At 38.5% G+C, this 25,477-nt stretch overlaps 1 protein-coding gene and 1 pseudogene across 2 annotated transcripts in view; one reads left to right on the plus strand and one right to left on the minus strand.

Annotated features, from left to right (window-relative positions):
* ATP6V1E1 (ATPase H+ transporting V1 subunit E1) lies at positions 1-23,447 on the minus strand. The gene is made up of 9 exons (XM_081129311.1): positions 23,265-23,447; positions 19,743-19,808; positions 16,847-16,956; positions 16,336-16,402; positions 8,936-9,025; positions 8,203-8,271; positions 5,862-5,956; positions 2,322-2,409; positions 1-585 (listed from the first exon to the last, which is right to left on the minus strand). The coding sequence occupies exons 1-9, from the start codon at positions 23,295-23,297 to the stop codon at positions 523-525; spliced, it is 681 nt and encodes a 226-aa protein (XP_080985437.1). The 5' UTR covers positions 23,298-23,447; the 3' UTR covers positions 1-522.
* Positions 23,296-25,477, plus strand: part of LOC308552475 (non-selective voltage-gated ion channel VDAC1 pseudogene) — a 14,102-nt pseudogene continuing 11,920 nt past the window's right edge. The window contains exon 1 of the transcript in view: positions 23,296-23,612. The product of the transcript in view is annotated as a non-selective voltage-gated ion channel VDAC1 pseudogene (transcript). The remainder of the gene's footprint in view (positions 23,613-25,477) is intronic.

The following is a 25,477-nucleotide window of genomic DNA, read 5'->3' on the forward strand; positions in this document are numbered from 1 at the left end:
TTCACTTAAACGTTGTTTTAATAAATACAGCATCATGGCTTAGATTTTAAATCACATTTACAGATAAGGAGAACTTCTAGGCCCAAAGAGGTAACACTGAAGCTACCACTGCTGGAAGGAATGCATGCCTGACATGTTTGTTAAACCTAAAGAGCAGAGAATTACTGGCAGAGAACACCATACACATAACCTCTAGATTAGATAACTAGAAGCAGAGGAAGAGCACAAGACTGGGTAAAGCCCATGCAACCACCACCTGATTTCTTCACCTTCATGCTGCAGAACCAACTGAAAGTTATGTTACTTTTAGATATGCTAGAGGTAAGTTTCCTGATCATAGTAAATGAAACTTTCTCCCACTGTTAACAATTAGGCTAAGGGCATTAGTACAGAAGGATATCCACTGATAAATACAGAATATTAGAACAGCAAAGAGGAAGCTACACAGATCATCTATCTTGTTTCTTCAAATATCAGAAACCTCCACATCATAGCAGTACATGAACTCCACCTCCCAAAGGCTTAGTCCAAAAACTTCCTGTTGGCATTTGCACCAAACAAGGCTCCCCGTACTTCTGGCATCATCTGTGAAGAAATAAGATCTTTAATAAGTAAGCTGTCAACTGCAGAACTTGGGAAGAACTGCATTTTTTTAAATTGAATTTATTGAAGTGACATTAATAAAATTATATAGAATTCAGGTACACAACTCTATGATACATCATCTGTATACTGTACTGTGTGTTCACCACCCAAAGTCAAGTCTCCTTCAATCACCATTTATAAAGAACTGTACATCTTAACACAGATGGCAAGTCTTGAACCCCTAAATGGCTGGGAAGAAATCACAAAGCTAAGAACATCAAATCTGTCCTTTACTTATCCGAAGCACTGTTACAGAATCCTTGGTGAGAAATTTAACCAGTCAAAAATTGGGAGTTAAGACTAACTGCTTTAAAGGAAACAAAGAAGAAAAAAAAACAAAACACTAAAAACTAAATACAGCCTGACTGGAGTCGCTCAGTTGGTTGGGCATCTTCCCATGCACCAAAAGGTCGATTCCAGGTCAGGGCACATGTCCAGGTTGTGGGTTCAATCCTCAGTCAGGTGCATGCAGGAGGCAACTGATCTATGTCTCTCTGTTCCTCTCTCTCCCTCCCCCTCTCTCTTCTCTCTAAAATCAATATTTTTTTAAAAACTAAATATAAAAAAAAAACTAAAGGCATTACTGTATGAGGCTTCTGTTATGTTGTGATATAGGGAGAAGAGTCCGTTAACAGTTGTATCTCATCATAATATTCTGTATCACCTACATTCTTTTTTTTTTTTTAAATATATCTTTATTGATTTCAGAGAGAGGGAGGAAGAGGGAGAGAGAGAGAGAAAAACATCAATGATGAGAGTCATTGATCGACTACCTCCTGCACACCCCCGACTGGGGATGGAGACCGCAACCCGGGCATGTGCCCTGACCAGGAATCGAACCCCGATCGCCTGGATCCTAGGTCGATGCTCAACCACTGAGCCATGCCCAGCCAGGCTCACCTACATTCTTTATCCCAAAAAATATTGAGTGCCTATGCACCAAGCAGAAAACATACAATGCAAGTTGTGCTGACGTACTCATTATTGCAACTGAGAAATCCTTAGGATTTAACCTCAAACTTCTAAGGCTGTGTGTTCAATAAAGTAGCCACTAGCTACATGTGGTTACTATGCATTTGAAATGAGGCTAGTGCAAATAAGGAACTGAATTTTAATTTTACTTAATTAAAATATCCATTTGTAGTGAGTACATACTCTATTGGGCAACAACGCTGTATGGTTTAAGTTATAAGATGATATACTCAACAGCTAAGTGCTTTGGCTATAAGACAAGTTAGCAGTAGACCACCTCTTCTGGAAGAGGCCCAGCACTCTGAAATAACAGAATTTTCCTGCATTTTTTCCAAAGAGTTTATTGGTACAAACATGGGAACATCTGAAGAGCCAACAACCCTATGGTAATTTCTTTAAACAAGTATTTACTTCAGTTGCCATCATTCTTGCTGGAGAAAAAACTTTAGTCAGCATCTCCACATGTAGTAAACATATATATTATAATCCTAGATAAGTAAAACCCTTGTTCTTACCCCAAATCATCCCTCATATAAATGATATTGCCTCAGTAAATGCCACTAAATGTCTAATCCCATACCTTTTAAGAAAATGTCAAAAAATGTGGATAGAAAGCAACAAATCCCAAATACCAGTGAATGGATGTGTTCTCTGTATCGCTTCAAAGTAACAGACCAACTAATGACAAGTATTCCCACACTCACCTGCTGAGCTATGAGATCCAGTCGGCTTTCTAGTGTATTGGAAACCTTTATTTTACGATCCCCATTATAGATCTCAACTCCACCAGCTCTACAAAGAACAAAAGAAATAACAATTTTTATAGATTTGAGGAAGACAGACACACATGACACAATTTCTTGACTCCCTTGGAGGAAAGTTTTGGGGTGTGGAGTGTCTTAATACTACAAGGGGCCAATACACACAAGCAGTAATCTTGAAATAAATTCAAAAAGCTTCTTAGCATTTAAGGTATGGGTACTGATAATAACTGTCATTTACCTGCTATGTGCCAACTTGATTTTCTGTTACAGCATGGAATTTAATTCTAACAACTGGCAAAATCAGAAGAGGGAGGATTTAGTCCCTGTTTGCAAGTTAACAGAGTCCTTATCTGAACGTTTCCTCAAAAGCCCAATCCTGCTGATGACCAGGGGTACAGATAAGGCAAAGCTGTATGTCAGACAAAAGGCTTCATTGTAACCTTGTACCAAACCCCCGCTTAGAAAGCCCTGCCTCTAGCCATACCTCACTTCTATCATTCCGTTCCTCAGTTTCTCAGCACTTAATAGGCATATGGCAAAACTCAAATTCTATTACACGGAGCCTCAGAGAATGAAATTCTTTTGCTATACCAAAATCTTACTTTATCAATATTTCTTGAAATAAGCAGGCTATGAGACTTCACAAATTTTCTTTGGGAAATTTTAATGGACCATGACCTTAATGTTATTTTCTTACTTCATCCTCCCTCCCAGCCATTTCTTTGTTTCATCTATCTTTGGTTTCTGTAAACAGACTTTATTGTTCATAAGGGTATGGTTGGTTCTTTGCTGAAATCCTAACCCTACTGTCTGTAATACAATTTTTTGTCTTACTGGCAAGTAAGGGAAGAAAGACCACCACTAAGTAAGAATGTCTTCTCTGTGCCAGGCACTCACTTGAACATAAAGCCCAGGTTTTTCCAGGACTTCTGTCTTCCCAATAACCCTGAGTCTTCATATCCTCACCATTTTACAAATAAGACAGGCTTAAAGAAGCTTAATAAAATGAGAAATTTATTGAGTACAATGGCAATATTTAAAATTCCACTTCAAAGTTGCACTGGAATAACCCCACAGTCCCTCATCTGCAATTCTGAAATTCAAAAAGCTCTGAAACAAAAAACATTTAATTTGTGTGATGCAAAAACCTGCACTGATCTCTGGTCATTGGGCAGCACACAACTAACAAATCTGTATTTACCTATTTATCTCTCAAAGTGTGAATATTCCTTATGTTCAGACCCTGTCTGGAGATACTGTGTAACATGTGGTATATGTACTTTATTAACTTTTCTAAATGCTGAAAATCAAAACATTTGGCCCCAAATGTTTGGGGAACAGTGGTCTTGACTGAAATTTATTATTTACCAGAGCCTAGACTAAGTGTTTTACATCCTGTCTGCTTAATCTCCACAATAATGCCTATTTGTCAGAATAACCATGTATAATCAAACCTCAGTTCTCGAATGTCTCCCATATCACAGTTTGGTTCTCAACCAAGCTGTTCACAGAAAAAATGTCTTTCCTGCTGATACATCAGCATGACAAAAAGGTCTCTCAGGCCACAAACAGAGAATGTGAGTCAGTTTACCACTCGTGTTAAACATCTCAGGAAACTGTGCTGTGAATATTTTTGTGGGGTGTTTTTGCTTTTGTTGCTGGTGAAATGGATGATCAGCACAATTTTAAAACATAAAGAGGCCATCAAGTGTGCTGATATTGCTAAGGGTGTGAAAGCACTCACAGAACATCACAGGCAATTGAAGAGGTAGAAAAACTGTTGTTAATGTGGATAAATGAAAAGGAATTAGATGGTGACAGCATTTTGGAGGCAGAGATATGTGAAAAAGAAAATATTGCATGCTGACTTGAAAAACACCCCTGAAACAGTGCTGAAAGTTATTTAAGGCCAGTAGGAAGTGTTCAATAAATTTAAGAAGTGTTTGTTTACAGATTAAACAGTACCTTAGACAAGTACTGTATATAAGAAAGGTTAAAATGGAATCATTTAGGAGCCCGGGATAGATTAATTCAATGTACATTATTTCTAATGGGAGAAAATGATTCAGTTTTTGAGCAAATTGCTTCTCGAACAGCCTTCTGGAATGAATTAAGTTTGAGAACCGAGGTTCCATTGTATACTGAGCCCTGAGCATGTACCAGGCATTGTGTTAAGTGCCGTAGACATTACGTCATTTAAGCTTCCAAGAGTTCTGTGAGGTAGATGTTATTACCCAATTTAGAAATGAGGAAATCAAGGCTCAGATTAAACAACTTGTCTACATTTTTCACTCGTTTACACACACCTTCTGTTTATAAAGCATTTCTACATATATACTATTCCATCTCTTTTCCTCATTTCATGAAACAAAAGAGCAAAATCACAGATTCCATTTTACAGATGATGGATTTAGGCCACAGGTCCCATGACCACAACAGGTCTTACAGCTCTAAGTCTGGTGCTCTTTCAACTCAGGTCCTATATCCCAAGGACTCTCTGCAATGTCAGTCAGCATCATTAAGACAGGTGCAATGGAAAAATAATCTGGCTCTATCCTTGTCAGCAGTTCTTTTTTTAAAAATATATCTTTATTGATTTCAGAGAGAGGAAAGGAGAGGGAGAGAGATAGAAACATCAATGATGAGAGAGTCACTGATCGAACCCACAACCCGGGCATGTGCCCTGACTGGGAATCAAACCCCGATCGCCTGGATCCTAGGTGGACACTCTATCGCTGAGCCACGCCCGGCTGGGCAAGCAGTTCTTATTGTCTGATCCAATGGCATGAAATTTACTAGAGATGCTGAAGAAATGTTTTGTCATTTCCTCACAGTCAGCAGAAGTGCCATTGGTGTTTGCAATTCTGTATCCTAGGAACCTAACCATGTTTAGTTATACATGACTACTTTTCTTGTTCTTGATAACTACTAAGAGCAGGGGTGAGGAATGTCCAGCCCGCAGGCCATTTATGGCCTGTGAAATCATTTGGTCTGGCCCTGCCAAGGCCTCACCAAAGAGAAAGAGTTCCAGCCATTGCATTAGGGGGTGAGTTAATTAAATGTTTGACCAAATATAGCAGGCTAACTTTTAAGTTGATAATTTTGTATGGCCCACAAATGATATTATAAATATCCAAGTGGCCCCTGGCAGAAAGAAAGGTTCCCCACCCCTGAATTAGAGGTAGAGATTATATTCTGCAGCATGCAAGAGACTTGGACCCAGCTTCGAGTTCTGGGTACAGAATTAGTGCTGCTTTTCTGCAGAATGAACTGAGTGACCCTAAGAAGCTAGACTTTTAGAGTATGTCTACCTGGCTAACAAGGAAGAACCACAACAGAGTACTAACAGAAAAAACAGCTACAACTCTATTCTTGTGGCAAACAGTGCCTTGGAGAAAACTCCCTTTACAAAAGGCCCAGTATAAAGACCATTCCCCCAGTAAGAGAAAGCAAGATGTTAAAAGCAGAAACACTCCTTACATCTCTTCAGGTAGGTAGACCTCCTGATCAATTTGGACATCAACATCTTTTCTGGTGGCAATTTTGTACATAGGGATTGCTTTTTGCACTGCAGCCTGGAAAAGCAGAAAATGACAGGTTTTAGCAGAAACTTAAAAAAAAAAAATCCATAAACTATGCAAGAAGCTATATATTTCAGGGAAGTGAATAGATGAATTACAATGGAATGTAAAATGGTGCATCCCCTATAGAAAACAGTGTGGCAATTCCTCAAAAAATTAAACATAGAGTTACTATATGATCCAACAATTCTACATCTAAGTACATCCAAATAAGTAAAAGCAGAGACTCAAACAGATATTTGTGCACCGATGTGCCTAGCAGTATTATTCACAATAGCCAACAGGTAGAAACAACGCAAGTGTCTATTGACAGATGACTAGATAAACAAAATGTAGTGATACATACAATTCAGCCTTAGAAAGGAAGGGAATTCTGACACATGCTACAACACAAAATGAAGACATTATGCTATGTGTACTAATCCAGACACAGAAGGACAAATACTGTATGAATCTACTTAGATGAGGTACCTACAGTAGTTAAATTCATAGAGACAGAAAGAATGGTGGAGCTAGGGATGAGGGAAATGGGGAGTTAGTGTTTAAGGGGGACACAGTCTCAGTTCAGGAAGATGAAAATGTTCTAGAGATGGATGGTGGTGATGGCTGCACAACAATACATGTACTTAAAGCAACTGTACATTTAAAATGGTTAACTTTTTGTTATGTACATTTTACCAATTTTATAAAGAAATGAGCTCACTGGGAAAAAATTAAAGTGAGTTTTTAACTACTGTACTGCAATTAGTGTGATAATACATAACCAATGGAAAGTCCTTAGAGCAATATTGTACACACACTAGTACAAATGTAAATAACATTTTCTTTGAGGGAACTTTTTTTTCTCTGACAATATTACCAGTTGAACAGAATTATACATATATTCTACTTTTCTCTCCTCCGAAAATCTAATACAGCACCAATTTGGAGAGCTACTCATGACACAGGATGTTGACACTATATAACTTTCAAGAAGAAACTTGCTTGACACCTAGCAATATCATTGTGTCATCTAGAAAAGGACAGTTGGACCTGCCTCCATAGTAAGATTATCTTCCTGGTGAATTGTGTTACATCTTCCCCCCTGTTATAGAGGTTCATAAATGAGGCTGTGAGCAAAAACATGGATCCATGTGACTGACGGTTACTGTAGTTCTAGTCTGAACTACAATTTACTAATTTATCACGGAGACTAAGGGGAATGAACACCTAAGTAATCTGGCTGGTACATTTTCTTTCCTAGGAGAAAAGTTACTTAGGGAGACAAGTTATAGTAAGAATGAAAATATATCATGTATTATAAATGTATCAACTGATAAGAAATGTGATTGCTAAGGGACTAAGCACTCACATCCTTGCCTGAAAGCAAGCTATACGGAAGGATTTTAATCTGAAGAGCAATTTGATGGCAGAGAATCATAGCTAGGGAGTCCATTCTATGACTTGAGGTTTACCAGCCTCAGGCTCCTTCAGTACAGGACATCCACCTATTACTACAACCTATATATAACTGTCATGAGGCTAGCAGGTCGTCCTTCAGACCAGGGAACCTTCTCTCTCAGAAAGGGCACGGAGATGCACCTCAATATTTGCCCTTAAGACTACAGCTATGTTTTCACTGCTCATCAACCTCTTTTTTGGTACCCACCTTTTTTCTCTAGGTATAGGAATGTATTAGGTTAGAGCCAAGACTCCTTGATGTGAGAGCAGTTTGCCACTTTAAAATAGTGTTGCCCCGCCCAGCCGGGCGTGGCTCAGCGCTTGAGCGTCAACCTGGGATCCAGGCAATCCGGATTCGATTCCCGGTCAGGGCACATGCCCGGGTTGCGGGCTCGATCAATGACTCTCTCATCATTGATGTTTCTATCCCTCTCCCCCCCTCTCCTTTCCTCTCTGAAATCAATAAAAAGATATATTAAAAAAAAATAAAATAAAATAGTGTTGCCTGTCTTTGTTCAATTCCAGGAAGAGCTGCCTCTGCTGCATTTTCAGATTAGGGTATTACAAAGTCTCCAGAAAGGGAGGAGGGCACTAACTCAGACTGCAATGTGACTTCATTAAGAAATTAAAAGCTGAGGTCATTTAAATGAATATCTGCAATATGTTAAGTAAGACTCCTCTAATCCCCATAGTTGACCTGTTGTTTAAAGATCAGAAACTTAGGGATGGATATATTTCATCCCTAAGTTTCTGATCCTTAAAAAAAAAAAAAGAAAGGTTTCTTTCTCTACGCTCTTTACCTTTACCAGAGGGAAATCCTGTTTCCGGCAACGAACAATCATCCGGGGCTCCAACAACTGGTACAAACCCTACGACACAATCAGATGCAATCAGTAGGGAATAAAAGCTGTAAAATTAAGCAGTGGCAAAATAGAATGTTTTTATGATTCTTCCATCCAGTTTTGAAAAAATGTCCCCTTATAATTTTCCCCAAAAGACCACGTATAATATGAGAACATGGAAACAAGATCCTGATGTCACAAACCAGAATGCTCAAGTGGTAGAAAAAAATTTTATATGGGAGTCTTATCTTACATCAACTAGGTTAGAGACAAATATTATTGTAATTAGACTAAGTAAAATAAGGATTCACAGACAAGAGGTAAAGAGTTAAAATGTATACAAGCCTTTGGTCTGAACCCCAATATCTAAAGCAAGTATTTTAGTGATGAAATCAAATTAGGGAAACTAATTTAAAGCTTTAAAAGTTAAAGTTGAAGGCTGCAAGCAAATCTGACCCTTGATTTATAAAAAATTAATGAGACAATATAAAGGAGTCGTAAGCCTAGAAGTCTTATTCAACCTGACAGACATTACTGTCTTCTCATACATTTCTCTATTAGACAAGGAAAAGAGCAAAAGGGAAAAAGCTAAGATGAGAAAAGAGGAAAAAGAGAGCTGGCCTCTAATATATCTTGTCAACTTTTAAGAACTGTGGCTATAAACTGTAAAAGACCTGGTCTATAAGGGTACCTGGAGGACCAGTCCATCCAGCAGCACTTGGTACCTAGTTGTATCTTTTACCACCTTGCCGAGTCTCTGTTTTGCTTCATTCAGTAAGTCCTAGAATGAGTGGAAAAGAAAAAGTTATCTACACATTTGGCTAGTTGGCGTAAAACCTATAGTGAGGCTTGTTTCAGTTTATTGCTGTTTCCATTCAATGCATTCTCTGAGATATATGATAAACCAGAAGTACAAAGCACCATCATAGCTCCCAGGGAGGTCACACTCTAGTAGAATAGCCCAGATTATTAATCAGTTCAGAAACCTACACAACTAACATGGAAAGAGTTAACTGATACAGATTTGAAAAAGAAGCTATTAAAAACTATACAAGATGATTCTATTTTCTATCTAAAGAAAAGAACAGGTAACATCTGGATAGAGATCACAGTACCAACAATGAGTTATCTGCAATAACTCCCTGCTTACCTCTGAGAGGCTGGATTATCAATGATTTTAATATTCTTTATTAGCTTGATAGGTACATTATGATCAATAATGTTACAAATCACTAATACCCTAATGACACTCTTTGATTATAAATTTAAACAACTTTCTGATTATAATCTGGTTCCCCATGCAGCTTTTCCAAGGAGATATGTGTAAATTACTACGGTTGGTGTTTCAGCTTACATATCAGTATTTTATGAGTTTGACAAGGCATTAACTATCTACTTGAACCTAAATGACTCTAAGGAGTCAGAAAATAACAGAATTTTGGTCTGGAAAGCAGGAAACCAAAAGCTATGACGTCAACATGAAAGTCATGTCTACCTGGGTCCTACCTAGTTTGAAAAGTCAGCAGGCATCCCTCAAAGACATTTGTATTTCATCTCTCTTTAAACCACAACACTAGAAATCTCTACTTCAAGACCAATGGATCAGAATTTAAATGTGGTGTTTTTGTTTTTTAAAATATATCTTTAGTGATTTCAGAGAGAGGAAGGGAGAGATAGAAACATCAATGATGAGAGAGTCGTCATTGATCAGCTGCCTCCTGCACACCCTTGACTGGGAATCGAGCCCGCAACCCAGGCATGTGCCCTGACCAGGAATCGAACAGGAATCTCCTGGATCCTAGGCTGATGCTCAACTGCTGAGCCACGCCCAGCCGGGCTTAAATGTGTTTTTTCATCTCCCTTAAAAACACACACACATATAAGCTGTGAAACCTAGGGAAGTGATAAAGAGCTATCATTCATCCAACATGTATTTTGTGTTAGGTAATATTCTTGTCATTTTACCTAGGTTATCTAATTTAATTCTAAATAAGCTTCAGGTATTTTTTTTCCACTATAGAAAATGGAGTGAAACAGAAATTCAAATCTCAAAGGAATTCCAAAGCTCTTAAACCTGGAAAGCATCTGGGCTGGGAAGGAAAAAAGGATATAAACAGCGGAGATAAATAACTAAAAGACTATGGAACTGAGACCAAATTTGATAGCAAAACAGCTTGCCTGTTTCCTTTTCATTTTCATCATGGTTCTGTATTTTTTACCTTCCTTCTATCTTTTGTCAATATCCTTTTTCTAGCCAACTGCTTGACAACTTCCTTTCATAATTTCTTACTCTATGGATAAAGCTAGAAATAAAATGATTTAAAATAGCAAAATCCATTTAAAGCATGTGTGTGCCTCTATGTATGTGACCTTGTTTGTTCTGTCACTCCAGAGTATTTCTTTACCCTTCCATGTCTCTTATTTACTGTGGTTTGCCAAACTGTAAATTACTGAATGGCAACAAGTTAGACTGCAAAGGGCTACAAAATGTCTTTAGAACTAAAATTATGTAAATGTTTATTTTCACAGAACCCTCATTTATAAGTTAGAAAAATTAAACCTCCAACTGTATACTGAACTGAAGTTCATGCTATAGAATACTTGGACTGTACATCTGTTCTAAAGAGATCAAAACACTTGACAGTTCACACAGTTCAACTTCTTCAGAGGTCATGCATAATGCTTTCAGTTCCTCACTTGCACACTCACTTCTCACTTTTCAAGCCATTACAATCTGGCTTTCTGCCCTCATCAATCCAATGAAACCACTCTGGCTAAAGTCAGAAATGACACAGAGTGCCAAATCCAAAGATCACTGTGTTTTCCTACTTTGATTCCTTGAAGCATAAGATGCGCTCTATTAGCTTGCCATTTTGTTCAAGTTTTTTTTTAACCCTCACCCAAGGATATGTTTTTATTGATTTCAGAGGGAGAGAGAAACATTGATGCAGAAGAAATGTTGATTGGTTGCCTCCTGTATGCAACTCGACCTGAGATTGAACCGGCAACCTAGGTATGTGCCTTGACCAGGCATGGAACCTGCAACGTGCATGTGCACACACATGGGCGTGAGCACACAAACAGAATGACACTCCAACCACCTGAGGTACTTGGGCAGGGAAGTTCAAGTTTTTGTTTCCTTGGCTTCTCCTTATTCTCCCACAACATCACTGCTTTTCCCTGTGTTTCCTTTCCTCATCAATCTCTTATTTTCCTGCATGTTACATATGATGCTCCTCAGTTTGTTTACTTGGCCCTCTGCTCTTCTAATTCTACATCTACAACCTTGGCAACTTCATCCACATCCATAGCTCTACCTGGGACTTCTGTGCTGTCGATGTGTCCTAACCTCTCTCCTAAGCCTCAGAACTGTTCACTTGAATTCCTATAGCAATTCAAACCCCAAGGTTTATCAGGGTCCCTCACCTGCTCCTCCTGTATTTTTTTTCTTTTTATGATAAAAGTGAAATATTTGTTTTTTGTGGAGGGATGTAATATATCCAAATTCCTTGGGATTCAAATTTATAACACCAGCCCTGGCTGGTGTGGCTTAGTTGATTGAGCGTCGTCCCATGTACCAAAGGGTCACCAGTTCGATTCCAGCCCAGGCACATGCCCGGGTTTCGGGCTTGATCTTGAGTCAGGGTGTACAGGAGGCAGCTGATCGATGTTTCTCTCTCTCCCTTCCCCATTCTCTTACATATCACTTAATACTTCATCTAACTTCTTTTTTTAAATTTTGTTCTTCAATTACAGCTTACATTCAATATTATTTTTAAATTTCAGGTGTATAGCATAGTGGTTAGACAATCATATAGTTTACAAAGTGCCCCCCCCCCAATATTTCAAGTACCCACCTGGCACTGTACATAGTTATTACAATATTATTGAGTATATTCCCTATGCTGTATTTTACATCCCCAGCACTATTAGTAGTTCTTAATCCCTTCACCTTTTTTACCCAGGCCCCCAACCCTCCTCCCCTTTGACAGTCATCAGTCTGTTCAATGTTATCTATGAGTCTGTTTCTGTTTTATTTGTTCCTTTGTTTTGCTCTTTAGATTCCACACACAATTAAAATCATGGTATTTATCCTTCTGTCTGACTTGTTTCACTTAGCAAAATACCCTCTAGGTCCATCCATGCTGTCACAAATGGTGAGATTTCATTCCTTTTTATGGCCTAGTAATATTCCATTTGCACATATACCACTGCTTTTTTATCCACTCGTCTACTGATGGGCACCTGGGTTACTTCCATATCTTGGCTATTGTAAATAATACTTCAGTGAACATAGGGATGCATATATTCCTTTGAATTCGTGTTCTGGATTTCTTAGGCTATATACCCAGAAGTGCAACCACTGGGTCATAAGGCAATTCCATTTTTAATTTTTTGAGGAACCTCCATATATTTTCCATAGAGGCTGCACCAATCTGCATTTCCACCAACAGTGCATGAAGGTTCCCTTTTCTCCACATTCTTGTCAACAGTTTGTTGACTTATTGATGGGATAGCCATTCTGACAGCTGTGAGGTTATATCGTGGTTTTACTTTGCATTTCTCTGATGATTAGTGACATTGGAAACCTTGTACTATGTCTATTGGCCATCTGTAGGTCCTCTTTTGAGAAGTGTCTATTCAGGTCTCTGGCCCCCCCCTTTTTTTGTAAATATATTTTCCCCATCACCCCTTATCCACTCTATTCCCTCTTCCTCCTCCACCCCCACAATCACCACACTATTGTCTATGTCCATGAGTTCTCTCTCTTTTTTTCCTTTTTTGTTCATTCTTTACACTCCCACCCATCTGCCTGCTCTCTATTAGTCTGTCTCTATTTTGCTTGGTAGTTCAGTTTGTTCATTAAATTCCACATATGAGTGAAATCTTATGCTACTTGTCTTTCTCTGACTGCTCTGTCCATTTTTTAATTGGATTGTTTCCTCCTGTATTTCTAACCATACACCTTATTCAGTTGCCTAACTCAATAACCCTTAAAAGTCATTCTTAATTCCTCCTTTCCACTCACTCATCACAACCTATAAGTCACAAAGTCCTATGAACTCTATCTTTTTAGAATCTCTGGAATGGGGTTCTTGTCTTTTTTGCTGCTATTGTGTCCTTTCTACTTCTTGACTTGAAAGTTAAGCCATAACCACTTCCCAGTGTCACCAAGTCTCTCCTTAACACAAATCTAAGACTTCAGAAGTATTTTTCAATGAGGTTCCCAGACCACCACCATCAAGATTACTCTGGGCCACTTATTTTAAATGCTGATTCCTGAAAAAATATATCTGGAAATGGGACTGAGAGGCTGCATTTTAACAAGGTCCTCTATGTGATTTTTATGCCCATTAAAGTTTGAGAACTAGCCAAAGGATAAAGTCCATAACCTTTAGTAGGCATTCAAGGCTCTGTTAATTGAACCCAAATGTCTCTGTCTGACCTTATCTCCTACCACTCCCCACTCTACCAAACTACTTCCATTTCCTGCCTGTGTTGTCAAATTAATGCCTGTTTTTTTTGTTCAACTTGCTCCATTCCATCTTATACCCACTGACTAATTTTTTAAGGTCATGCTCAAAAGGATGTACAGGCACACCTTGTTTTATTGTGCTTCACTTTATTACACTTCATGTTGTAGTTTTTATAAATTGAAGGTAAGACCTTCCACCAGAAAAAAGATTATGATTCACTTTATTGCAATACTTGCTTTAAGGCAGTCTGGAACCAAACCTGCAATACCTGAGATTTGCCTTATGTAGATATTTTCTCTTGTCTAGATCCAGATAGACTGCAGACACACATAGGGCCTAGCAAATACAAGACAAGCAAAAACCATACTCTGAAGTTCAAATAGCTTACTGCCTCAAGGGAACCCAGCTCAATTATGAAATGAAAGTATAGGTATGAAACTAAAAGATCAAGTTAGTATTGAAAAGACAGAATTTTGTGATGATTTTAGTGGTAAGCAGACAAACTCTCCGGCTGCTCTTGAGGAAGATATGTGGAATGACCTTGAACTGCTGATTTGTGTTTCAATTGTGTGAATATTCTGGAGAGCGGGGGAAAAAAGTTAAGAAGCACTGGTATTAAAAAAGTAAAAAATACAGAAAAAAGGAAAAAACACCCACCCAGATTTTTATTACACGTATTTTTTAAAACACGACTCATTCAACCTACTAGGATGTTAAATTCCACAAAGGCAAGGACTTTTATTATATCTCGAATACTCAGAGATATAATAAAATCTTATTATCACTTAGTAAGCATTCAAATATTTGATAAATGATTGATCTAAATTTTAGGTATCACGTTTTCTTATCCCTGACACCGAAAATTTCCTTCTAAAGTCAAACAAATAATTCTTTATATATTTAAAAGGACTTAAAACAGTGTCCAATAAAAATTTAAATTATTTTTTTTTAAATTAGAAAAAATAACTAATAAAATATTTTAAAAGTAGATAAAATATACAAGGTCAAAGAAATAATAAAAACAATAAAAAAAATAATTAAAAGTAAAGTCAAATCTACAACCCCTGAGCTGTTTACCTGTATCTGGTTACAAAACCTAAATATGTCATCTAAGACAGTACACCATCAGAGAATATATCATCCAAAGTGTCTCTATAGTACATTGGATGATCTTTCTCAGGATCCTTTCCACTTTTAATATCATTACTCTTCCTAAAGACAGGATAACTGTCAAAATTATAACATTTAACAGTATGTGTTATAATTGGTACTCATATTTAGGAACGTTGCTAAGACATCAAAGCTATATGCCTATAAACCCTTGTATTGTACAAATAGCATCTACACGGTAGCTGTCACACTTGTCACTTTTCACTCGGCATAATTATCTAAGCAGCAATAGATTTTCTAGGTCCCTCAAAGTATGCCCAAAAGTGAGCTGATTATGTTTCTTAAAAGAACTTGCCCTTTTAACTTCCCATTTTTGTTAATGGAACCACCACTCGCCTAGTTAGCGAGGCCTGAAATTCAGTATTTGGTGTTGAACTTGGAAGAGGAGGAATCAATCAGTAGTCAAAGTCTAGGACATATTCCTGTAAAATGTGTCAACATTAACACCATTCCAGATTCATCTAGTAAGAATCATATCTTATAGTATCAGTTTGTTTCTTCAATTATCTAAGAAAATGGTATGTTTTCCATTTATTCAAGCGTTATAGCTTTTCCATCTAGGTCTTATTCACTTACATTTAATCCTAAAAATTAAGTAATTTTTGTAGCTTTTTTTTTTTTAAATATATCTTTATTGATTTCAGAGAGAGGAAGGGAGACGGAGACAGAGATCTACTTTTTATTTTACTTGCTAATTGGTTATTGTTGGCATATAGAAAAACTTAATTTCTGTAAGTTCTCTGTGTGGCCAGTCATGTTTTGAACTAATTACTAGTTCTTACTGTTTTTTTGATGATGTATTTTCCATGTAGACCATTATATCTACAAAATTGATAACTGTTTCTTTCCAATATTTATATAACTCTTATTTCTCCATTTTATAAGGAATCTAGTGAAATAGCAGCAGGCATCCTTATTTAGTTTCTGAATATAAGTCTAATACAACTAGGCCTTCTCAACTAAGTGGCATGTTTCTGAAGGTTTCTGCCCTCTTCCTAGGATAACAATACTTCCCAAATGATTTTGTGTCAAACCTCTTCCCTATTAAACTTAGCCTACACATTCATACATGAACCTTATTTATGATAGTCCCATAAAATAAAATAAAAACTTCAATGAAGCTTTCTATTGAAAGTAGGTGAAGCTGTTTAGCCTGCACTTATGGCCCCTGTATTAACTCTAGCCTACATTTCTAGCCTCCTTAGTGCCTATCACCCTCATATACTGTAGTCCACCCATGACATGCTATATAATCCAGAAGAGTCTCTGAGCTCTGTTAGATCAGGGGTCCTTGAAGACAGGGAACATATGTTATTCATTTTTGTATTTATTATGTTCTCTAAAAACCATTCAACTCTTTAATTAGCTAATGTTAACTAGTAAATTCTCTAAAACAGGCGAATAAACATTTTATAATTTTATAATTAACGGGCTAATTACTCACTGTAATAAGGTCATCTCTTGCTCTGAGCACTTTGAGTCTTGCTTGATTCATTAAATTGGACATCTGACTACAAAATATATGAAAAAAGAGTATCAGTACAGTATGAAAAACAAAAACTGTAAAGAAATATACAGCTCCTATGTCTCTACAAATACTTCTCTTTGTACATACCCCAAAGAGAACTCCACTGAAATATATTTAGTTATTTCTACCAACTTACTTTCAAAGATGAATTTTTATTAAGTTCTTACCAAGTGGCAAGCAATCTCATATTAGTTATTCCAGCGTAATCTTTCAATATTTCTGTGAGGCTTCCATTTTCACAAATGAGGAAAGAGAAGTTAAGCAACTTGACCAAAGTCAGATGAGTGTTAAGTAATCCATTTAAGACATGAACCCATATTTGCCTGACTTCAAAGCACCTGCTCTGTCCTCTGTCCAAAGCATCCGCAAAGTCCCACTGACTTTGTAAAGCTTCCTTAGTTTAATACTGTGATCAAGATTTACTTACATTTTTTTCTGCTGCTCTATCTGCTTTTCTTTCTTCTCATAGTATTCCATAATCTTCAGTCTTTGGGTTTGCACAAGACGACCTTTCTCAATGTTGAACTCTTCTTCTGCCTACCAGGGAATTAATTAATTTGTGACACCAGATTTTGACAGTTTTATTTTAAGGAGAGCAGCTGGTGACCAGAGGTACTCACTTATAAAAACCTTATTCTATATCGATAACAGGAAATTATAACTAGTCTTCAAAGATCACCTTATTTATTCAAAAGGAAAGACCAGGCCCTGGCCAGGTAGCTCAAGTGGTTACAGCATTGTCCCAGCACACCAAGGTTGAGGGTTTGATCCCCTGGTCAGGGCATATACAAGAATCAACCAATGAATGCATAAATAAATGAAACAACAACAAAAATCAATGTTTCTCTTTCTTTTTTTAAAAAATATATCTTTATTGATTTCAGAGAGAGGAAGGGAAAGGGAGAGAGAGAGAGATACATCAATGAAGAGAAAGTCATTGATCAGCTGCCTCCTGCACGCCCCCTACTGGGGATTGGGCCCACAACCCGGGCATGTGCCCTGACCAGGAATCAAACCTCGATCTCCTGGGTCCTAGGTCGATGCTCAACCACTGCGCTATGCCCGGCCAGGCTCGCTCGCTCTCTCGCGCGCTCTCTCTCTCTCTCTCTTTCTCTCCTCCCCCTCCCCCCCTTTCCTCTCTTTCTCCAAAATCAATTTTTTTAAAAAAAAAGGAAAAAAAAGTGATATTCATCATAAATAATGAACCAGAAGACTGAAATTCTGATCAAGGATAATAGTACCCAGCAACAATTTACAAAGATATAATCAGATACATAGTTCTGGCTGATGTACCTCAGGGGTCAGAGCATCGGCCCCTTGCAATGAAAGATGGGGGGTTCAATTCCCAGTCAAGGGCACGTACCTGGGTTGCAGGTTTGATCCCCAGCTCTGGTTGGGGTGCATACAGGAGGCAACCGATTGATGTGTCTCTCATTGATATTTCTCTCTATCTCTCCCCCTCGCTCCCTCTCTTCCACTCTCTCTGAAAATCAATGAAAAAAATATCCTCAGGAATATTCTTATATAAAAAAATTATGTATTCTAAATTTAACCCATTTGCTTTCTAGCGTGCTAATGAAAAGAACATAGAGTTTGGAGTTTAGAAAATCTGGGCCACTGCCTAAAGAACAATGTGATATTCTGCGTACAAACAATGTGCAACTGGAAATATCTACACAATTTCTAAATGCAGACTATCACCTTTGTAATGACAGGAGCTTTCATTTTATACCTTACATACTCCCAAACTATTTATTTTTTAAATATTATGCCTGCCTTAACCAACTATCACAATTAGTCACAGATGCTAAATGTCTGAATGCTGGATTCCACGAGAAAATTAATCTATCCATTGCTTTCCTTTTAAAACTTAATTTATTAAAAATAATGTTACAGTATTTTATTTTCTTTCTTCTTTTTTTTAATCCTCACCTGAGGATATTTTTTCCATTGCTTTTCAGAAACAGTGGAAGGGAGAGTGAGGAGAGACAGAGAGAAAAACATTGATGTGTGCTAACTGGAGCGGGGATTGAGCCTGCAACCAAGGTATGTGCCCTTAGCCAGAATTGAACACAGGACCCTTTCAGTCCGCAGGTCAATGCACTAAGCACTGAGACAAACCAGCTAGGGCTGAATATTTTCAATTGGAAGATTTTAGATTTACAGAAAAGTTGCAAAGATATTAGACTGTACCTTCACCTAGTTTCCCATTTTTAAACATCTTATATTCATGATTTATCACAACCAAAAAATTAACACCAACCCATTACAATGAACCAAAATCCATACATTATGCAGTTTCCTTTGTTGCTACCTAATGTCTTTTTCTGTTCTAAAATATTATCCAGGACACTACCTTTTATTTGGTCATTGTGTCTCCTTAAATCTCATCTGATCTGTGACAGTTTCTTAAGTCTTTTCTTGTTTTTCATGACTTTGATAGTTTTGAAGAGTACTGATATTTTATAGAATGTCCCTTTTTTTACTTATTAATTAGGCTGGTGTTACAGGTTTTGGGGAAAATACCACATAGGTGAAGTGTTCTCCTCCTATCATATATAGGGGTAACTTGATGAATTATCCACATCACTGATGATGTTAACTGGGAGCACTTAAGTCATATTTCTCCACCATGAAGTTACTATTTTTTCCATATTCTATTCTTTGGAAGTTGGTCACTAACTTCAGCCCACACTCTGATGAGGATGGTAGTTGGGAAGATTTAAGCTCCAATTTCTTGCAGAGGGAAGTTATCTACATACATTAGTTGGAATTCTCCTCTAAGGAATATGTGTCTTTTATCCCCCATCCATTAATTTTCTACTCCCTACTATAAAATTTCAGGACACTTACTGGCAATCAGAATGTTTAGAAAGGAAAATTTATTTAGTTATTTAGTTAGTTAATCCTCACTCAAGGATATTTTTTCCATTGATTTTTAGAGACAGTGAAAGGGGGAGAGGGGGAGAGGAGGAAAGAAGGAGAGAAAGAGAGACAGAGACATCGATGTGAGAGAGATGGGTTGTCTCCCACACATGCCCCAAACGGGACAGTTGACTGAACCTGGAACCTAGGTACTGCAAAACCCAGGTACCTACCCTCGACTGGGAATCGAACCCATGACCCTTCTGTGCACGGGCTGACACTCTAACCACTGAGACACACCAGCCAGGGCTGGAAAATTTATTTTTAATGTTAAATATAAGAAATATTCTTATTAGTCCTAATCAATGCATTGCTAAACAACTCTACTAATTACTATTCAGCAAAACAAAACAATACAAAACTTTCTAATTTCTTAAACCTAAAAAATAAAATCTTACTTTCGCATCTATTTCTTCTGCTTTTTCATTAGCTTCTTGTTCAATAAAAGCCATCATATGCTTAATCTGTAAGGAAAAAGGAAAGATTATTTTATTTTTGAATATAAAAAGAAAAAAAAATCTTTCCTGACTCATTCAATTATTTATTGAATACATATTATGTGTCAGGCTCTGTGTATAAGGAAAATTAGATAGTTTCTGTCCTCAGGTAACTTACAACCTTGAATTTGCTCTTGCAAATGGATATGGTGCAATAATCAATAACACAGATAAATAGGACATTATCCTACTCTCAAGGAACTTCAGGTCCATGGAAGAAGTCTACTTCATAAACCCTTCAGCCAAAACCTATGTCTTCAACATCTCTAATAAACTATATCAAAAAGCTATCTCTGTTTACTCTTTCAACTTTCATACCTCCTACTCTCCACACATTTCAATTTGACTTTTACCCCTTCCAATCCACTGAAATTACACTCATGAAATTACAACCATCTCCTTGCTCTTAAATTTTGGTCTTAACTTACTTGACCTGTCAACATCTCTTGATATGCTGACCTCACTCCCTTCTTGAATAATTCCTTCCCTTTCCTCCCATGACTTCCATGCTCTCCTTCTCAGCCAAAATGTGGAGGCAAAGAAACACGTCACAAAGGAAAGAACAGAAGAAATCTCTAGAAAAGGAACTAAATGAAATAGAACCAAGCAAACTAACAGATACAGAGTTCAGAATTTTGTTTATAAGGCCCAGTCGGACATGGCTCAGCGGCTGAGCATCAATCCAGGATCCAGGCAGTCGGGGTTCGATTCCCAGTCAGGCACATGCCCGGGTTGGGGGCTCGATCCCCAGTCGGGGGCATGCAGGAAGCAGCTGATCAATGACTCATTAGTGATGTTTCTATCTCTCTATCCCTCTCCTTTCCTCTCTATGAAATATATTTTAAAAAAGAAAGTAATTTAACTAAATATGGTAATCAAATCAGATGTTTCTAAGTACTACAAAGCACATTTGGCCTCTATGGGTGAACTCTGATTCAAACCTGCATTATCTGCCTTTACCACTCAAGCTGGACTATCTGCTTACCAGATTTGACAGCCTAGAACAAAATGGCACTAATTTTAACCCAGGTCAGAGAAGCCTGTTTATAGTCAACATGATCAGATTCTCTTTAACAAGAGAAACAGCCAACCCCTTAAGGACATTAAACTCCACCCCTAAGGCAAAAAAATCTGATCTTTAAAAAATATTTTCTTTTTTCAGCTAACCCAGTAACTTAATTTTTTGGAGTCAGATTCCTCTGAAAATCTGATGAAATAAATGACCATATCCCCAGACAAAAAAAAAGCTAATATATACAAGTGGTGTGTGTTTTTTTTTAAGATTTTTAATTGATTTTTAGAGAGAGAAGAGAAAGGGAGAGAGAGAATCGGCTGCTTCCTGCATGCCCCCCATCAGGGATCGAGAACCCAACCTGGGCATGTGCCCTGACCAGGAATGGAACCAAAAACCTTTTGGTGCATGGGGTGACACCAAACCAACTGAGGCGCACTTGCCATGGCAATACACAAGTATTTTATACAAGGGGGAAAAAGTCAAGGAATCTAGGATTTATTAAGCACTATCATGTGCTTAGTGCTTGGCCTATTCACAGCTGAAAATACAGGGAGCAAAACACACTGCCCTCCTGGAGCTTACGTGTAGTGTGCAGGGGCACAAGCAGATCTCTTCATTCTTCCAATTTTACAGAAAGAAAAAATGGTTTTGACCTAGATTCCAAGGAAATACACTGCTTTACCTTTATATTTTTTCCTGGGAAAGCCTTAGTCTTCAATATATCATAACAAGGGGGGAAAATGAAGGAACAAGAATAAGAGAATCAGTACTAATGACTGGACTACTAGAATATATGGATGGCATCATACTTTTCCACTGTATCAAGTTTTTCCTACAGTAAAAATTAAAGCAGCAGTGATAAATGTTCAAAAAGTCCTCCACAGATGCTATCTTTGTCCCCCTTTTTTACTTTGTAATTAGCACAAGATCCACTGAGATGAAGAAGAAATACTGCACTGTTCTTAGTGCATAGCAGGTTAAAAATAAAATGCAAAGGTATTCTCACGGAAATGGAAAAATCCAAGGAAAAAACAATTGTATTGCTCATCTAAGAATATTTATAAGCCAGTGAGTGAGCTTTTAGTCAGGGAATTTTCCTACTACTTCAAAAAGAAGTAGACTTAGTTCTCTAAATTATGCAGAAATTAAATTGCAGCCTTAACCTTCCTTTCTGAAAAACCTATTGGAAATATGACTCCTAAGTTCAAGGACCCTGGTTTCAGAGTATCTATTGTATGGACAAATGGAAACCATTTTTTCTTTCTTTTTTTAATCCTTATTTAAGGATAGTTTTTCCACTGCTTTTCAGAGAGAGGGGAAGGGGGAGAGAGAGAGAAAGAAATATCGATGCGAGAAAGACACATGGATTGGCTGCCTCCCGCTCACACGCCAGCTGGGGCCTGGCATTAGGCCTGCAACCGTGGTATGTGCCCTTGGAGGAAATCGAGCCCATGACCCTTCAAACCACCTGCCGCGCTCTAACCACTGAACAAACAGACTAGGGCTGAAACCATTTTTTCTCATGTTAGTTATAGGCCTTTCAACACCACAATAGTCTCTTGAGAGACTTTTGCATTATAACATTCCTTACTGCCTACAAACTTGAAGGTATATGGCTCATTAAAAAAACCTCACACTCAAGTTTCGGGGTGAGGGGGGTGGGTGGAGGGGGAAGAAGACATAGAGGGGATAAATGGTAATGGGGAATTTTTTTAAAAAAACACCTAGTTTCCCAGGACTGATTACACATTTGCAAAATTGATGTACATTCACAACTTCCATAACAAATTTTCCCATAAACCTTGACTCATCTACTTTATGCCAAACACTGTTTGGCGCTGGGGCTAATAAAAAGAGTTCTGCATTTGACTAATATTAATGTGCAGACTAGTGGGAGACCAACCATACACTTCATTATGACAGAGGAAACTCCTCTAAAAATGAAGATTAACAGTCGATGAAAGTGAATGACCTCAAAAAACAGTGGAAGCAGCTCTCTCCCCTCAGCACTCTGCTTTCGCATACTGTAAACCCTTCCATCAGCGTTAACAATCAAGTGAAAACGGCGTTTTCAACCCTTGCATCTAATTTGCATTTCGATTCCTGTTTTCACCGCTCTGCTCTACCAAGCACGGCAAGTACCATGGTTAACTAGGTACAGCCGAAGCGAGAACCAAAGAGCCAGGGCGTTCAAGAAGGCTGGAGCAGAAGTCACAAGTTGCGCGGCTAATCCCGGATCAGCAAGACTCCCTCCCGGAGAAAAACCACCAGGACCCGAGAACTTGGGGCAAGGGACCCCCCTCCGGTATCTGGGCCGACCAAGGCCCGCGCCCTCCCTGAGGCGGGCTCCAGACTATCATCCCGGGACCGACGTCGAGGCTTCGCGAGGCCCGACCCCAGCCCCTCACCTGTTTTTGCACATCAGCATCGCTGAGGGCCATGGCGAAAGCGACGCTAGGCCGGTGGGCAACTAGCTCGACCTTAGACCTGAAAAAGCCGGCGGCGAAGTCAGAAAGGAAAAGCCAACGCAGGTTTCGCTTCCCTTTGCTTTATAACCCAGGTTCCGGTTCCTGTCAAGTGACCGAGCAGCCAAGACACGTGAGCCTTCTCAGCCAGTGGGAAAAGAGCAAGACCCCCAAAGTCCCGCCCCGCCCCTCCCTTGGTTGGCGCATGCGCGAAGGTCCGGCCCCTGGCCTTTTAACTTCACTTGCGGGTGATTTCTCCGCGCTGTTTTCCACAAACGCCTTCTTTTCAGTGTAAAAGAACGAAGATCAGGAATTCTGTCGCCTGAAGTTAGTGGAGCTGTGTGAATTTCTCGTCTTACAGCCCTTGCAGTTTTTTTTAAAAAGTTTCAAGATTTTACTTATACAAAACCAGAATTTAGTATTTTACTTTCTTGGTCTTAATGGAGGGAGACGCAATAATATTAATAGATTTCACTTTATTTTTAGAACAATTTTAGATTTATAGAAAAATTAAGCAGATAGAGCAGTTATCAAATACCTTTGTCTGCCTCACACAGTTTCCCCTATTATTGTTTTTTTAACCGCAATATGAGGGATTCTTTCCAGTTTCCCTTATTAACATCTTACATTAGTGCAATACATTTGTTATAATTAACCAATATTGGTATATTAACTAATGTTAATAATTTATTTGGATTTCCTTGGTTTTAACCCAATGTCCTTTTTCTGTCCCGGGATACATTTTGTTAGTTATGTCTCCTAACTTTTCTGTCGGCTGTGACAATTTCTCAACCTTTCCTTGTGTTTAATGACCTCGGCAGTTTTGAGGGGTACTAATTAGGTATATTGTAGGATGCACATCTATTGGAGATTTTCTCATGATTGGGGGTTAGGGTTTTTGGTAGGAAGATCACAGATGTATAAATGCCATTTTTATCTGTAGTACCAAGGATTCATGCTGTCAACATCATTTTTGACTATTGGTGTTGAACTTGATGGCCTGGATGGTGGAGTGTTTGTCAGACTTCTCCACTGTAAAGTTACCCCCCACTGTACTCTTTAGAAGGAAGTAAGGAGTGAGGAGTTATGCTCCACCTCCCTTAGGGTGGAGTATCTACATGATTTACTTGGAATTATTCTGAATGGATCTATGCTTTTTTTAAAAAAAATATATCTTTATTGATTTCAGAGAGAGGAAAGGAGAGAGAGAGAGAGAGAGAGAGAGAGAGATAGAAACATCAATGATGAGAGAGTCATTGATCAGCTGCCTCCTGCATGCCCCCAACTGGGGATGGAGCCCGCAACCAAGGCATGTGCCCTGACCGGGAATCGAACCCCGATCGCCTGGATCCCAGGTTGATGCTCAACAGCTGAGCCACGCCCGGCTGGGCAATCCTTGCATTTTTAAATATCATTCCCAAAACACACTTGGAATTATTTGGAAAATTAGGGCAGACATTCTTCCAGACATGGTTTCTTCGAACCCTAATCCCTCCTCCCCCCCCAGCTATAAAGGCAAAAACTTGAAAACTTTATTTTTAGGATAGATTCCTAGTAGTAGACTTATGGGTCAAAGGGTTCATACATTCTTTTGTTTTTTAATCCTCACCGAGGTTGTGTTTTTTTTTAATTGATTTTAGACAGAGAAAGGGAGCGAGAGACAGAAACTTCAATCTGTTGCCTCCCACATGCACCCAAATTGGGGAGCAAACCTGCCACCTGGGTATGTGCCCTGACTGACAATAGAAGCCACCACCTTTTGGTGTATGGGACACTCCAACCAACTGAGCCACACCTGCCAGGGCGCTCACATTTTTTTTTTTTAAATAAGATTTTATTGACTTTTTAGAGAGAGAGGAAAGGAGAAGGAGAGAAAAATGGAAACATTAATGACAAAGAAACATCAACATCAATCAGTTGCCTCCTGCAGACCCACTGCCGGGGACTGAGCCGGAAACCTGGGCAAGTGCCCTGATTGGGAATCAAACTGGTCACATCTTGGGGCATGGATCTGATGCTCGACCACTGAGGCACACCTGCCAGCTGCTCACACATTCATAATACTAGCTTTTTATTTTGAAGAAATTTCAAATAGAGTTAAGTTGTAAGAATAGTACAGTGGATCCAGATCGAAGATGGCAGTGGGCTGAGTGGAA

This window comes from Miniopterus schreibersii (assembly GCF_964146895.1).
Source record: "Miniopterus schreibersii genome assembly, chromosome: 2".
Taxonomy (NCBI): domain Eukaryota; kingdom Metazoa; phylum Chordata; class Mammalia; order Chiroptera; family Miniopteridae; genus Miniopterus; species Miniopterus schreibersii.